The sequence below is a fragment of the Chrysochloris asiatica genome, unplaced genomic scaffold, assembly GCF_000296735.1.
Source record: "Chrysochloris asiatica unplaced genomic scaffold, ChrAsi1.0 scaffold00415, whole genome shotgun sequence".
Lineage (NCBI taxonomy): Eukaryota > Metazoa > Chordata > Mammalia > Afrosoricida > Chrysochloridae > Chrysochloris > Chrysochloris asiatica.
In genome coordinates, this window is record NW_006408933.1 from 849,039 (window position 1) to 865,562 (window position 16,524).

At 47.1% G+C, this 16,524-nt stretch overlaps 1 protein-coding gene across 1 annotated transcript in view; it reads right to left on the minus strand.

Annotated features, from left to right (window-relative positions):
• Nucleotides 1-16,524, minus strand: part of TRPM2 (transient receptor potential cation channel, subfamily M, member 2) — a 91,446-nt gene that overhangs the window by 9,237 nt on the left and 65,685 nt on the right. The window contains exons 20-27 of the mRNA XM_006876781.1: nt 14,536-14,719; nt 12,491-12,672; nt 11,984-12,116; nt 6,493-6,580; nt 5,724-5,811; nt 4,908-5,065; nt 3,791-3,867; nt 3,316-3,417 (exon numbers count right to left, since the gene is read on the minus strand). Of these exons, the coding sequence (XP_006876843.1) occupies nt 3,316-3,417; nt 3,791-3,867; nt 4,908-5,065; nt 5,724-5,811; nt 6,493-6,580; nt 11,984-12,116; nt 12,491-12,672; nt 14,536-14,719 (1,012 nt within the window). The remainder of the gene's footprint in view (nt 1-3,315; nt 3,418-3,790; nt 3,868-4,907; nt 5,066-5,723; nt 5,812-6,492; nt 6,581-11,983; nt 12,117-12,490; nt 12,673-14,535; nt 14,720-16,524) is intronic.

Sequence of the window (16,524 nt, forward strand, 5' to 3'; positions counted from 1 at the left end):
GCACAAGACCTTTTTAAAGTGTTGAAGAGCAAAGATGTCAGCTTGAGGACTAAGGTGCACCTGACCCAAGCCATGGTATTTTCAATAACCTCATATGCCTGCGAAAGAAGAAAGATCATAGAAGAATTGATGCATTTGAGTTGGAAGAGAATATTGGAAGTACCAAGGGCTGCACAAAGAACAAATAGATATGTGTTTGAAGAAGTGCAGCCAGAGTGCTCCTTGGAAGCCAGGAAGGGCACACTTTGCTTTTCATACTTCAGACATATTGTCAGGAGGGATCAGTCACTGGAGAAGAATATCATATTTGGTAAGGTGGAGGGTCAGAGAAAAAGAGGAAGATCGCCCCCTCCCCCAATGAAATAGATTGGCACAGTGGCAGCATCAATTGCAGACGTTGGCCCAGGATCGGGCAGTGTTACATTCTGTTGTGCGTAGGGTCACCATGAGTAGTACCGACTCGATGACACCTAACAACAATATACCTATGATTTGAATTTTTAAATTTTGGACATTTACAAAACAACTTGAAAAGCTACATTGAAATGAATCATTTTCTAGAAAAATCACAATTATCAAAAGGGACCTAAGAGACAGGAAAGCTGATTCCACAAGCAATTACATAATGTGAAATAGTTGAAAATCTGCCTACTGGAAAATTGATAGGCTGAAATGTTTTATAGTTATTACCAAACTTTGAAGGAACAGGTGATCTCTACCTTATTGAAACAGTTTCAAAAACAAAAATTACCCAGCTTATTCTACGGAATTGATATAACTACACTAAACAGAGAAAGATAGTACAAGAACACAAATTATAGGAAAATTTGGGAGGAGAGTGGAAGTATACTCAGAAATATATAAGGGTTTGACAAGGATATTTGTACATGGGTATTTACCTTTGCTACAAACATATCTATGATTATAAGAGAGCATACAGGGATGGGGCAAACTGGTGAAAACTTCTTAGACATTAAAGAACACATTGAAGCAATGAGTTACTAGACCTGGCCGCTCATGAGCTCTCAAGACCCCAGACACTACTCACCAAGCAGGATGTAGAACATTGTCTTTGTGGTCTACATTATGCTAATTGACCATGGTGTCCCCAGGGGACAACAACACTGGTAAGTTATGGTCAGCCATTCAAGATCAAAAGGGCAACATTTACTTAAGGACAAAGTTCAGAAGAGTTGGGAAGTTGGGTGGAATGGAAATAAGAAACACAGGGAGGAAGTGGGATAAACTGTTACATGGTGCAGTTTGCAATCATTGAGATTCATGAAAGTTTATGGTTTATTGAACATAAAGCTGATGTATTACAAACCTTCATTCAATTTACAATAAAAAGCAAAATTAAAAAAAAAAAATCCTATTGAGAATTCCATAGAACTAGTTTAAATTTCATTTAAAACTCATAGAAAACCTAGAGGGCAAGACTAGGAAAGAGGAGGCTGATGACATGCCTAAACAGAAATTGGGGCTTACTATATAATTGTGGCAAATGAGGCGGTATGATCTCGTACAGAGATGAGTGGATCAGAGCTGTGAGAACCAAAACAGACGCAAATACATTCAGGGCTTCAGGATGCCTCAGAGGAGAAACCAGGCCTCAGATGGAGGGAGCTGTCGGAACATTTTCTGTTTCATTATTGTTGTTGATGCTGTTGTTAGGTGCCACCAAGTCAGTACCGACTCATAGCAACCCTATGCACAACTGAACGAAACACGGCCAGGTCCTGGGCCAATCTCACAATGTTTGCCACCCTTGAGCCCATTGATGCTGCCACTTTGCCAATCTATCTCGCTGGGGGTCTTCCTCTTTTTCTCTGACCCCCCACCTTAATGATGCTTCTTTTTGCTTCTTACACAAGCAACTTCAAGATTATTAAAGATCCAAATGAAAACAACTAATTTTATAATTTATGAAAAGAAAATAACAAGGTATGTCTTTTTATTTTATAGTAGAGACAAGCATATCTGAGAATAATAAAAACACAATTCATAAATTATATAAAAATGATGGTTGTATAAAACTATTTTTTACTCTATTAAAATCCAATTGCCTTGTACATCTCACATCAATTGTCAGTCAGAGCAGATTTTCACTACCTAATTACTCCTGCCCAGGCTCCTGCCCTGAGCACCTACAGCTCTCTCTTTCTGCACTTGCCCCTCATCATTCTTCACACCATGACCAGATTCACCTTCCTAAACACCACTTTGCCCCATGGTGTCACTCCATGACTTCTTACCACCCGGAGCTAAAAGTCTGGGGTGAAAGCCATTCTTGACTGCTGTTAAGGTTATCTACATCTAGCTCCATCATCTGCTTATACCACTAGGACTTCTTGTTCCAGAGCATTCCCTAAAAGGCCCACCACCCTCCCCTCCCTCTTGCCATTCAGGTCTCTGCTCCTGACAACCTTGTCCTCCTCTGAGTTTTGACAGTCCCTCCCACCAGCCCCAGGAAGGGAAAGGTCCTTCATCTCCCTGAACCCCAGAATTTAGCATATGCAGGGTTCAACAAATGGTAGTTAGGTGTGACTTTCATAAGTCACAGACCCCTTCATGCTTGGCTCTCCTCCTCTGTAAAGTAAGTTGTAATGGTGGTACACATGGATAACATGATGGTGGGGATACATGGTCATCTCTTAAATATTGCAATAACCATGCATCCTCTGGAGCCACCCTTCACCAGAAACAGCACTTTCACCAAATGAACTGTTGTCATTTTCATAGAACTAGGGATTCCTGGTTTGGCACTGCAGGATTAGCAGTAGACTGCTAACCACAAGGTCGGTGGCTCAAACCCACCAGCCACTCCTTGGAAACCCTATACAGGGTCGCTGTGAGTTGGAACCAACTCAACCACGCTCAACAACCACAAATGAGTCATTGGGCAGAGTCAGCTCTATGTTGTTGTTGTTGTTGGGTGCCGTTGAGTTGGTTTCAACCCTAGCGATCCTGTATATGGTTTCCAAGGAGAAGCTGGTGAGCTTTGCAGTTCTAACGGCTTTGCAGTCTGGCAGCCATACCAGGACTCCTATGGTACTGATGTCCAAATCAAAGTCTGAGAAGGTTAATTAGGGGTGAGGGGTAAATCATGGTTCAAGGCATTCTCCCCTAACTATCTGCTGCGAACAGTGTAAAGGGTGGGTCAGAGTGGGGATGCTGAGCAAATACTTCAAGTGGATATAGAAACCTGACCCCAGGAGAAAATCCCCAGAGGCAAAGCCCCACAGAGGGCTGGGCTTAGGGGGAGCCACAGGCAAGACCATGATAGAAGAATGCCCAATGGGCAGCTGCACTCACAAGGGAAGGCCATCGCAGACTGCATAGGGACCATGGAAGCTCCGGCGGTCCACCAACCCATCCACGGTGTTGTAACTGATCTTGGTCAGCAGCTCCAGGGAGCTGGAAACAGAGAGAAACCCCATACCCTGACAAACAGACCCCAAGCACTGGTACTTTGAGAACATGTGGAGAGACCCAACTGATGGACCACAAGTCTCCACTCTGAGGCCTCCAGGTGGCCTACCTGGCTGGCCCTGGGCCTGGCCCTCAGAGTGGAGTTTCGGAACCACAGGTTATGTACAAAGTAGACTGTAGCTCACTCCACTACCCTCCTCTTAGTGGGTCTGGAGTTCCTGGGAAGGATAGGTGTCCCAGCCAGAGTCCAGCAGATCCCAGAGTGAGATTCCACAGCAGGCAACTCTGTGAAGGGCCCCATCCTGCTGCTCCCCATCTCTCCCTTTCACATTATTAGGAGGAGGCAGCCCACTCTCACCTCCCTGTGGGGTCCACAACTGTCTTGTCCTTCCTCTCAGCCGTGTAGAATGGGGGATCATAGATCACAAACTCTGCCTGCAGCAAAACAACATGGTGCTTCCCTCAGATTTTTACCCTCCATCCAAAGCTCAGGCAAGACACTCCAGATGGGTCAGAGGGTAGCTCCTCAATTCACAGTGCCCACAGTCAAGGTCAGGTCTTCAGCCTGTCCCCAAGACCAACCCCACACCTACACATATGTAAGGGCAGAACTGGAGAGGGATCTCATCAGAAGTATGAGCCACACACAGTCCCTGGAGATGTCCAGAGGGGGCTAGTAGCCAGGACTGTAGCTTTGAGTTGAGCTAACAGAAGAGAGCAGGTCCAACTGAGGAGACCAGAGTGGGGGTGAAAGAAGACAACTAAGGCAAAAGAACAGGTATAACACCAGAAGGTCTAAAGACAGTAGCCCAGTATGTGCTGGAAAGGTCAGAGAGATAGTTGCATGGGGAGGTGGGGAAGCATCTCTCCAGCATACTCACCTGCCACACAGGAGGTCAGGTAGTGTTCACTGTGGATGGTGAAACCCAGAAATTGGGCAGGGAGGGTGGATCAGGACTGCTGGGCAAAGGTTAGGCCTTGGGGCAACTCTGGGCTCTGTGTGGTTCTATGAGCCAGAATGCCAGCTCTGGGGCCGGGCTTCTGGCCTCAAACCCCAGGTCCACCACCTCTACTGTGTGATCCTGTCACTGGACCTCTATGTGCCTGTGTTTTGTCATCTGTCACATAAGAACTGATCAAAGCACATGACGTCACGATTAGGCCACAGTCATTAAATCCACCCATGGCCAGAAAGTTCCTTAGAAGTTCATCTCTCACACTCATGTTATCAGGAGGGATCAGTCAATTCCCAGAAAAGGGCATCATGCTTGGTAAAGTTAAGGGTCAGCGAAAAAGAGGAAGACCCCTAACAAACATGACAACTATTGTGAGGATGGTGTAGAACCAGGCAGTATTTCCTTCTGTTGTGAATAAGATCATTATGAGTCAGAACTGACTCCAGGACACCTAACAACAACAACAATGGCTGTTGGGGGTGGGACAGCCATTGGCCCTCCCCCTAGGACAGTGCTCACCTCCCAGGGCACCTTCTCATCGGGCACAGGAAAGCGTGTAACTGGGCAGCTGGGGTAGAGGAGGTGGCGGGCATTCACATGGTAGAGGTCGTCCCCATCCTCAGCCTTCTGCTTGCCACCTGGCATGTGGTCCTGCTCCTCGGGGGCCTTCCAGGATGCTGGTGACAGTGCCACAAAGCCTGACAAATGGTTCCCCCGCACAGAGGCATACTCTGTGTTCACCTCCCATAGCACTAGGCTCCTCTATCTCCCTGGGCCCTGATGGCCAATTAGAGTCCAATGCAGGCTCCCAAGTCCCCCAGTGGCCTCCCCACTGTGGCCATGGGAAGACCAGGTTTTGCTATTGTCCTTCAGCTGCTGTGGCCAGGACCACTGTTCTCTCAGCCTCTAGTGTAGCCACCACAAGCTAAGGTCCCTGTCATGAGTGGATCTCACAGCTGTTTAATGAGGCCAAATTGGCTCCTCTGGGGCCAGTCGTTGCATTTCCGGAAGGCCACTCATTCCATTTCCGGATCAGCTGCATGTGGAGGAAAAGGGACTTTGCTTCCTGCTGTTCCATGGTAGTGCTCAGTTCTCTTCTGAGCTGTCTCTCCTCAGCACCATGACACAGGAGGGGTATGGGGCAGTGGACCAGCTTGAGGCCAGGTATGGGCATCTGGAGGGCAGGCCCAGGTCCCCAAGAGGCACATCTAGGGGAGCCCCGCTGGGCTGGGAACAGGTATTGGGATACATAGAGCAAGCTCATATTGCCTCTACCCCAACAGATTCCAGACTGCAAAGCACATGGCACTGTGGCCTAAGTCCACCACCATTCACCTGGAACAGGGGCATCTGACTCCAAGCCGAAGCCGCCATCCCTCAAGGCCCGCACGATCCAATGCAGTGTTCGGGCTGTCTGTGCCATCTGGAAGGTGCATTTCAAAGAGTTGGTGAATGTCAGCCTCGGTCACCAAGCACACTCCTGGTGAGGCTGGCAGCTCACTTCCTGGGGAGTTCCATGTCCTAAAGAGGGCTGGTTATTGACCACCAAACTGTCTGAGAGCCCTTCCCACTGATAAGGTACAGATTATCTCTGGAACTGGGCACACTGGACAAGTTAAGCACTTGGATTGTGCTCCCTGGCCAGCACTTGCCCCAGCAATGTGCCTCCCAGCACTGTCGACCCTGCCCCCTGCACTGTGGCAGCAGGAGTCTGCACCTTCATCTACAGCCACTAAGGCTGGGACAATGCTGGCTTCAACTGGGCATTCAGAAGCCACATTGTGTTCCTTAGGATTTTTAATAGCTGAGTTTTGGGGAACAGACCACCAGGCTTTTCTTCTAAGGCATCTCTGGGTGGACTTGAACCACTAAACTTTTGATTAGCAGCTGAGTGCCTTACCCATTTGCACTATCTGAGGACTCCTTTAGACTCAGTTAATCCAAGTGCTGAAGCTCAGCTAAGGAGACTTGGGGGAGAAATTTTCTGGAAGACAAATGGTGCTGCTTCCCATTGGGAAAGGTTGCCCTGACATCCAACCTTTACTCCGTTATGTTCTATCCTACTACCCCATGGCCCAAAAGCAAAGGCCTCACTTCAACCCACCTGCTCCTCCAGGGAGGCTAGTCTCTGCTCCATGGAGCCTGACCTCTTGATTCGATCCACATTCAACAGGTTCACCATGCTGTCCACCCTAGAAAATGTCACAACTGAGTCCATCGAGGGCAGGCCAGGAGGCCCTTTGATGTTTAAGAAACACAATGACATTCTACAGATGGTCTGGTCAGTTCCAGAGACTCAGGTTCTGTGTTGCCTACAATTCCAGTCTTCTTAATTTGAAAGTAAATGATAATATATATTTTAGCTATCAAGTAGACATGGAAAGATTGCTTAGCAAATGATTTATCCAGGGATCTACAGGCCTCTTCATGGATGAGTGCAGTCAGTTCTTGTTATTTACAGGAGCTGCACTCTATAACCACCACTCATCTGTCAATTTGTCATACTGTAGTGACTTATATGTTGTTATGATCTTGGAAGCTATCCAATCAATATTTAAAATATCAACAGGGTCACCCAAGATGGAAAGATTTCAGCAGAGCTTCCACGCTAAAACAGACTTGGAAGACAGGCCTGTTGATCTATTTTTGAAAAATAACCAATGAAAACTCTATGGATTGTAATAAAACATTAACTAATATAGTGCCAGAAGACAGCTTCAAACATACCAATAATCACGCACAGGACGAGGCAGCGTTTTGTTCTGTTATACATGAGTCAGAGCCAAACCAACCACAACTAACGTCATGTTCTATGAAGTCACCACTAATGGAATTATCTGGAGATAATGCTGCAGGACAATGCACTGGATTGCAAAGTTGGTTTGAACCACAAGACGGATGGTTCAAATTCACCAGCTGCTCCTCGGAAACCCCATACTGGATCACTATGAATGGGAACCAACTCGACAGCACTTAACAATAACAACAGAATTATTGAGTACTGGACCACTTCTCCAGGGAAAATGCAAGAAACATATTCATCAGCCAGGATGACCAAACTTCATCTCTCATACTTCAGACATATTGTCAGGAGGGACCAGTCTCTGGAGAAGGATATCATGTTTAGTAAGGTGGAGGGTCAGAGAAAAAGAGGAAGACCCCCAGCGAGATGGATTGGCAAAGTGGCAGCATCGATGGGCTCACGAGTGGCAACGATAGTGAGGTTGGTCCAGGATCGGGCAGTGTTTTGTTCTGCTGTGCATAAAGTCACTATGAGTCCGTACCGAGTCGATGGCACCTAACAACAACAACAATCAATACAGAATCTTGTTTTTTGTATGTGTGCTTTTTGTTTTAAAGCACTTGATCTAACCTATCTTATTGATTCATTAACACTGAACTCCTAGCCAAGAGTACTTTCACTTGTGCCTTAAGGAAGCTTATCTAACACACATTATTTTCTCTGTAAGGCACATCACAGCCTCCTTACACTTACGAATAACGGACAGCATGTCAGCACTACAGTTGGGGACCATTTTAAACAGAGAAATCACCAACAAAAAGCACAGAATGCTATAATTGTGGCATGAGATCAAACGTGTAAAAGACACTTGTTCAGAGTGCAAGAGTTGAAGCAAGATGGCAGAGCACCATCTTGTTCAACCTCAGCTGGGAACATGACTCCAATTTGCTGCTGTTCTACACATGTCCATGAAGGGTGGCGAAAGGTGCCACAATTTCAGGTCACACATAAATTTTAGCAAATAGATAAACCAGCAAATATAGACTCCACAAATGACAAGCATTGCGTGTATGTATGATTGTGTGTGGGGGCTAGTTCACAGTTACAGGTGTGTGAAACATACACCTACCTAAGTGTGGCTTCCCTGGGCCAGCCCTCAGACTGTTACACCACCAGCTTTGGAAATCTAAGTCACAACGATAAAGCTCCTTCTAGGCACAGCTGGGACTTTGCTTGGTGAGGGGTAGTGGCATGTTGTTGTTGTCATTTAAGGAATGTCTGCTTTTTTTTATTATTTTGCTAAAACAAGAATTTCACCCAGCTTTGACCGGCTGTCTTTATAGTTAAAATGATCAGGTGGTCAAACCTGTTTCAAAGCTCCCTTCTTTGCTTTGGCCCAGGATTTATTTTATGTCTTCTCCTTACAGTCTCATCTCCAAGCGATATTCTTTTGTAACAAACCCAACAACCCTTTTAGTAACCATGGAATGCTGAACTGGGATGTGACCTACTTTCTACGGTTATCAGGGGGAAGAGAAGATGCTAATTTAAGTAAGAACTAATTTAAGAAAGGACTTTACTTTCAACAGACTACATATGCTTAAATGCCACAAAGCCATCTAACTGCTCCCCCTTGGTTTCCCAGCTAGCCTTGCAAAGATGCTGCAGTGGCTGTTGGAAAGCAGGGGCACACTTAGACTCCTGTAAGTTCAGTCAATATGATGCGGAAGCTATCTAGATTTGACCCCACACCATTCGACAAACCTGGCCATGCTCTGCATGACCACTGGGATCCAGAAGGGCAGAGCCTTCCCTGAGATAAGAAGCTGGGGTCAGTTCCGCCACAATACTGGCTCATAGTGGCACCTCATGCCACCATCCTCTGAACCACAGGTCCCTCAATAGATCCAGACCAGTGGGCCTCTATAATGACCACAATGTCCTTTCACCATTTTTTCATCATCGTACCCTTTGAAAAATTTGTCTATCAAAACACTAAAGACCTATACGTGCATGTACAAGAGCTACTCATCAGTGAGAAGGATGTGTTGGCACCAGTCACCATCCCAGCTAAGACTTGCTCTCTGGGCTCATCTGGAGAATATTTACATTTTAACTAAGCTTTTCTACCTCTGGAAATAACAGGAGTCCAGCAGCTTCCCTGGACACCGGGACTGAGAATGGGGATTCAGACCAGCCTTGCAGCTCCTGCCAGTCTTGGGTTCCTGGCTTGTCAGCAGCCCCACTGGGACAGTAAGTGAGCTGAGTTGATATCTAGGGCTGACTCTTTAGAACTCAGGCACTTTTAAGGCAGGAGACCAGGGTCATCAGACTCATGGCACTGCCTACAGGGACCAGTAGGCCACCAAACTTTATAACTGTCCTGGGTCCCCATTTCTTCAATGGCAAAAATGGAAATTTACAATTCCTACCTTTCAAGGGTGGAGAAGGGTTAGGTGAAGAGATGCAGGCAATGTGGTTGCCAGACAGGAGGCCCTCAGCAAGCTGTAGACAGGGAGGTTCTCGCTCTCACAATAGTGGTCATCCATCTGCTGTGGCCTGCCAGGTCTGGGCTCTGTGAATGCGTGTCCTGACATGCAGACTCCCAACCCCACTTTTCTGGCACATTCTAGAGCAGCTCTCCCCTGACATCTGGACCTGGCATGATTACTATTTAAAAGCAAATGGTGCTAACCAGTGCCATCAGCCATGATCATTCTTGGGCCAGAACAGGGAGGAGAAGGCATCAGGCACTTCTTCTCTGATGTGATCATCAGAGGAGGGTATCGGGGTTGAGCAACTCTGGAGACCTGCAATTCTGTGTATAGATACCAGAGACCTACACACCACACTGGATTTTGCCTCTGCTTTCACAGAGCTCACACCTAGAGAGGGAAGGTGGACCTTGAGTGCTTCTTGTTAAGTGTCGTCATGTTGGTTCCAACTCATAGCCACCCTATATAGGGTTTCCGAGGTTTTAAATCTTCACGGAAGTAGAAAGCTTCACCTTTCTCCTCTGGAGCAACTGCCAGGCTCAGACTGTGGACCTTGTGGTTCACAGTCCAGTGCTTATCGGATGGAGCCACTACACTTCCCATGGGAGTGTTAAGACTTTTAAAAGGAAGAGTATGAGGCGAAGTGGCTAGAAGGCAGTGAAGGCCCCACCCATGGAGTAACACCTGAACTAAGTGAGTGGACCAGTCCCGTATCAACCTTCAAGAAGACTGTCCCACGCAGAGAGAGCACCAAGGGCTCAGCTGGATGACATTGTGCCCAGAATTAAGCAAACTGGGTGCTCCTGCCGGACCACACAACATCTGAGATAGCACAGGTTCTGGCCAGCAGCTAGCTCCTCACCATCATCAGCATATCAGTATGTAGTAGCAACAACAAAAACAACACCTACAATAACTACTGCTTACCGAGTGCGTTCTGTCTCTAAGCCAAAGACAGCCTCTGTATATTGGCCCCAGGTGGCCTATTTCTTCATGGTAAGCTAGAACTTGTTAGCAAAAAAAAAAATCTACTGGTGCCAAATTCAATTGCTTTTTACACATTCAACTATTTTTAAAATATCCCAAATCAGCAGAAGTTTCGACATTTAGAGCCTCAAATACTCCATGAGACTGCACCCAACATTTGCTAGCCTTAAATAATACGAAGCCTGTAGTTATAAGGGTCCCATACTCCTCTGCTGTCACCCTTCAGAGCCCTCTGACCCAGAGACTGCCGAGGGACAGCATCTACACATGTAAGTCCCCCCCTCTGCTTCCCCCTTCTCCTCCTGGTGATTTCCCTGCCCTCTTGCCCTCCTATCTCCACCCCTTGCCCCCATATCACTTACCTTTGGAGGGTCTCTACTGTGAGGGACTGCCCCCACATGCAGCCTCTGTCAAAGCACCAGCCCCAATATGCACCTGTCATCTTGTGGTCATATCTTTCTCTGATTAGTTCTCAAAGCCCTCAAACTCACTGCAGAATGCTGAGAATGTCTTCAGCACTGTGCTCAACTGGATGGTCCCACTCCATCCTCAAAACAGCTCTATGCAATACTACCTATGGATAGTGTCCACTAGTATCTATGGATACTACCACTGTCTCTGTTCCACAGAGGGGGAGGAGGGATGAGGGAGGAATGGAAAGGCCATCTCCAAGGAGACCTTTTCCAGGAGCAGAGCAGCTTGCCTGATCCGGAGCCCATGTTTCTGGTCATTCCCTACCATAGCTCCAGCACAGTTGCAAAGAACAGTCCATGCCAGGAGCCAGGCACTATCCATAACTAGGTGGTCTTTCTTCCTCCCAGGGTGAGGAGAGGCATGGCCCACTGTAAGATGAACGTAGACAGTCAGGCTTACTCGGCTGTGGAAGTCAAGGCCCTGCTAATGTTACTATGGTTCAGGGACTGTGGGAGTTACAGGGAGAGAAAACAGAAAGGTCTTCTCCCTAACTCTGACCTGGCAGTCTGGACAGATGCAGGACAGGAGGAACAGAGACAGGGGAGGATGGTGCTGAGTGACCCAACAGAGCTACAGCAAGGCCATGCTACCAGGAAACTCACAGGCCAGAGGAGCTGTCCTCAAAATAATCCTGAACTCTCAAAGGGCACACCCTCCCAGATCTCCCATACCTGCCTTTCCTCCAGCCCACCTGAGACTTCCCTTCCAGTCTTCTACTCTAATAGGGAGTCAGGAGGATCAGCCCCAGGTATGAGCTCCCAGGTAAAGACTCAGGTGGCCTTTCACATTCGTGTACTCCGCACAGCCCACAGCTCCCCAGAGGGCCACAGATAGTGAGGGGCCCAGATCCTGACTTTGAGATTTGCCACCCTGACCTTCCTAGGTGTGACACGTACTTATTGCCAATGTCTTGGATCCTCTGCTCAGGCCTCTGCTGTAGCTGGTACTGCTGATTGTGCAGGTAATTCTCTTTCAGGTAGATCTCCCATGACAAGAGAGCTGCCTCCTCATTTTTCTCAAGCTTGTTTTCTATTGGGGAGACCAAACAGGAAACCTGGAGTCCATGTGAAGAACGCAGGTAAGGCTGTGATGTGAGGGGCCCTGAGCAAGGGGGAGAGGCAGATGAGGCTCTGACTCATGGGTCTGAGTGGGTGATAAGGAGTGCTCCAGGCACAGAATGGATTTCTGAACAGGTGGAAAAGTCTACACACCACCCAGTTGAGAGGGCTGCTGGACACGTTCCAATGGTTGCTGAAAGATAGGTATGGAGGGATGGCCTTCATGATCTGCAAAATTTGGGAGTGGACGCGATCCTATAGGGGCCACTGTGCCCACTTCTGCCCCCTCGACACTCAAAGGTGGACAGTGGGGTCACTCTGGGTTCAATGGGATACCCGGCTTACTGAGCTGCTTGTGTTTCTTGGGTGGGATCTTGAGGATGACTCTTTTGACCAGGAGCTGCAGGTGGCAGAGGAGGATGAAGGGTGGTGGGGCCGGGGGCCGGCTGTAGTACTCCTCAATCAGGTCATGACGTTGGAACTTCCAGATCTGGTCTGTGTGCTCCTGGACCTGCTGAAATGTATAGCTGGTAGGGGCACAGGGGAGTCTGGTTACTGAGAACAAGGGGATTAATGAGTGCTCTTACATATAACACATCCATGCCACTGCCCCCCCGATCTGTGGCTGTCTGGCTGTGTGCCGTGGAGTCGGTTCTGACTCATAGCGACCCTGTACAGGGTTTCCGAGGCTGTAAATCTTTACAGGAGCAGAAAGCCTCATCTTTCTCCCGCGGAACAGCTGGCAGTTTCAAACTGCTGACCTTGTGGTTCGCAGCCCGATTCGTAACCACTATGCAATGCACAATAATTAAAGAAAAGTAAAAAAGAGCTACATGGGAAGGCAATTGGCCAGACAGAAAAAGACCATTAGACCAGGAAGTTTAATATTTGTGAGCTTCCTAGGAGCCAAAGTGAGAAAAAGTAAGGAGCAAATCAATTTTCAATTTTGTCAACCATGTTTGTTGTTGTTAAGTGCCACCGAGTTGGTTCCAACCCATAGTGACCCTGTGTAGGGCTTCTGAGGAGTGGCTAGTGAGCTTAAACTGCTAACCTTGTGGTTCAAATGACTTTGCAGTCCAGTGCATTAACCCACAGTACCAAGTGTTAGGGGATTTTTTTTAAAGGATGTTTATTAAGAAAGAGATGTTCTTCTGGTATTTAAGTAGAAAATCAGTTGAATCTGGTTGAAGGACAGAGTTAACAGGCAGCATCTTCAGCAGGCTTCATGCAGACTCTAACCACATGGAACATCCTCTTGCTAATGAACCATGGCAGAGCCAAGTCCAGAAGGGAGCTGGGCTAGGCAGGCCAGAAACATCGCCTTCCTTATTCTAATTGCTGCGGGTGGAGCTCCTGCCCACAACCCTGTTTTGGTCTCATTAGCTGAAAGTTAGTGCATGTTCAGAGCCTCTCAATATTCAGAAAACCAGTTGCTGTGAAGTCAACTCTGACTTATGTTGACACCCTGTGGTTCAGAGTAGACCTGTGCTCCACAGGGTTTTCAATGGCTAAGTTTGGGGAAGTTGTTGTTGTTGTTGTCGTTATTATTGTTAGGTGCCACTGAGTCATGGCGACTCTATGCACAACAGAATGAAACACTGTCCAATCCTGGGCCAACCTCACTATTGTTGCCACGCTTGAGCCCACTGATGCTGCCACTTGGCCAATCCATCTCTCTGGCGGTCTTCCTCTTTTTCTCTGACCAAACATGATTTACCTAACATAATCTCTTTCTCCAGCAACTGGTCCCTCCTGACAATATGTCCAAAGTATGAGAGACGAAGTTTGGCCACCCTGGCTTCTAAGGAGCACTCTGGCTGCACTTCATCCAAAACGGATCTATTGGTTCTTTTGGCCGTCCGTGGCACTTTTAATATTCTCCTCCAACACCATAACTCAAAAGCATCAATTCTTCTACAGTCTTCCTTATTCACTGTCCAGCTTTCACATGCATATGAGGTTTGGGGAAGTGGATACCAAAAAACCCTCAGCTATATAGTCTATTCCAACTCATAACAACCCCATACAGTGTTTCTGAGACTGCAGGAACATAAAGTTTCATCTTTCTCCTACAGGGAAGCTGGTGGGTTTGAACCACTGGCCTTGTGGTTACCATGCTCAGCCACCCCGAAAACAGCACATAAAGGAGGGTAAACAGGACACATCTCTGCCGTAAGAATTGACAGAGCAGTTACACTGGTTCATTGCCCCTGCACATTCTGGCTTCAGCGTCAGGGAGATGGCTCCTGGTGGTTCCCAGGCTCAGGGAACACCACCTTGTACATGAAGGTTGACTACAGGAGTACAGTGGAGCTGGCCCAGCCCCCAGGAAAGCCTGTCCCACCCTGCTCACGTGTTCCAGTCCAACATGCATGGGGAAGGGGACTCACTTGAACATGGCGATGAGGAGGTTTAGCAGCAGGATGTTGGTGAAGAGCAGGTAGAGGCAGAGCAGGATGACCGTCAGCCACTCAGGGAAGGCAGGTTCATGCCGGGTCATATCACTCTCTGGGCACTTGGGCTTGTAGGGGTCTGTGCCATCGTGACTGCACTGCTCGGGGTTGAAGTTCACTCCTGGCATTGGTAGCAAGATAGGTAAATAAAGAACACAAGACAGTCACAAGTGCATTACTGTCAATGTCTCTGAACTCTTAGAGTGTTCCAGTTGGGAGGGCCATCCATCTAGCCCCCCACACACACACATGCACACAGTCATCCAAGGTTGCCCACAGACCTGGACACCTGAGCACCTGAGTGACCTCCACGATCAGTTTAGGGCTCAGAGAAAGTCTAAGAAGAGGCATCGCTCTATGCATAAGCATTCTCTGTAGACAGGAAAGTGGCTGCCAGGTGAGAATCAGGAACCAGATGGCACTCCAGGCTGGCGTACCCTTGCCCAGGTCCATCCATCCCTCCACCAGGACCTTCCTGGACCCCAGACATGGGCACCACCAGACTGAGCCTAGGGCTGTGACCTCCAATAACATAGAGGTCCCAAGACTGAGAAGGTCAATTCAAAGAGAATGATCTTAAAGGAAAAAAAAATTACGACAGTAAAGGGAAGGGCACATGAAAAAGGAAAAATGGTGCAGAAAAATTACAGCAATAAGAGGAACAGGTGATTACAAAAATATCATCTAATTTTTGCAAAAAGCAAAGGACATGTAAAATTATATAATAAATGCAAGAACTTATCCAGAGAAGCAGCGACACAGAGAGAGGGGGCAGCTCTAGATTCTTGGAAAGAGAGGGACTGAGAGCTGGTAGCAAGGAGACAGACTTGCAGAATGTGCCGTTTGGTGGTTTAAATTGTTATATATGCCTGAGTGTTTTTAAAAAAAAAAATAAATAAATAAATAGCTAAAGTGAATAGAGAGAAATACTGTTAACTGATGGTACATGGAGGGGATTATAATCATGGTAAGGTAACAAAGTATATGATTTGTTGAATGTAAAACTGATGATCTGCCCTGTAAACTTTCATTCAATTCACAATAAAAACTTTTTTAAAAAATCATATAATATAATAAAAATATAAGCTTGTATTCTCTAAGAAAACATACTGAGTATGTGGTTAACTCTGGGAGATGAAATTATGGATAACATCTTTCTTTATATTTACCTTGAATTTTTCAAATCTTTCAACAATAAGCCTGCACTATTTACATGATGACATGAGTTTTTTTAAAGTATTACTAATTTGAGGGACTTCTAGGTCAAGGTGGCAAAGTAAGCAGATACATAGAGCAGACCTTCTGCAACAAGGACATGGGAGCCCAAATGAAAGACCAGATGGTTATCTTGGAACCCTGAGCTTCAGAAGCTAGGATACAGGGGTGGGTTGAATGCCGGCTGGGAGAGGAAACTGAGCTGGAACAGTGAGAGAGGAGGCAGACAGGCAGGCTAATGGCTAGTCTACTGTGTGAGGCCATCTTTAGCTTTTGTGGACAAATGTCAACTGACACAGTGACCTAGATAGAGGTACAGTATATGTGCTGGAGGTTGGCTGAAGAGGGCTTCAGGTCTTCCTTCCTGATAGCAGGGAGCAGGATCAGTCCCCACCTTCACCTTCCTATTGACCAGTTCCATCCCTCTGCCTGGGGTCAAGCACTAGAGTACCATACCTGTGTCAGGAAAAACATGAATTTCTTCTCATTTGATCTTTGACTGTTGTTGCTTGTTTTGGGGAGAGAGCAATTTTGCCCATACGGTCCAGCCACATCCGTACGCCTGCAGCTCCACCCACTGGTGGAGCACCACTACCCAGTCCCGTATCACCTTATCAATAACAATCAGCAGCCAACATCAAACAAGTGCATCCTGAACTATGCAACACTAACAGTGAACAGAGAACTGCGTGCACACTTCCAGTCTCTAAT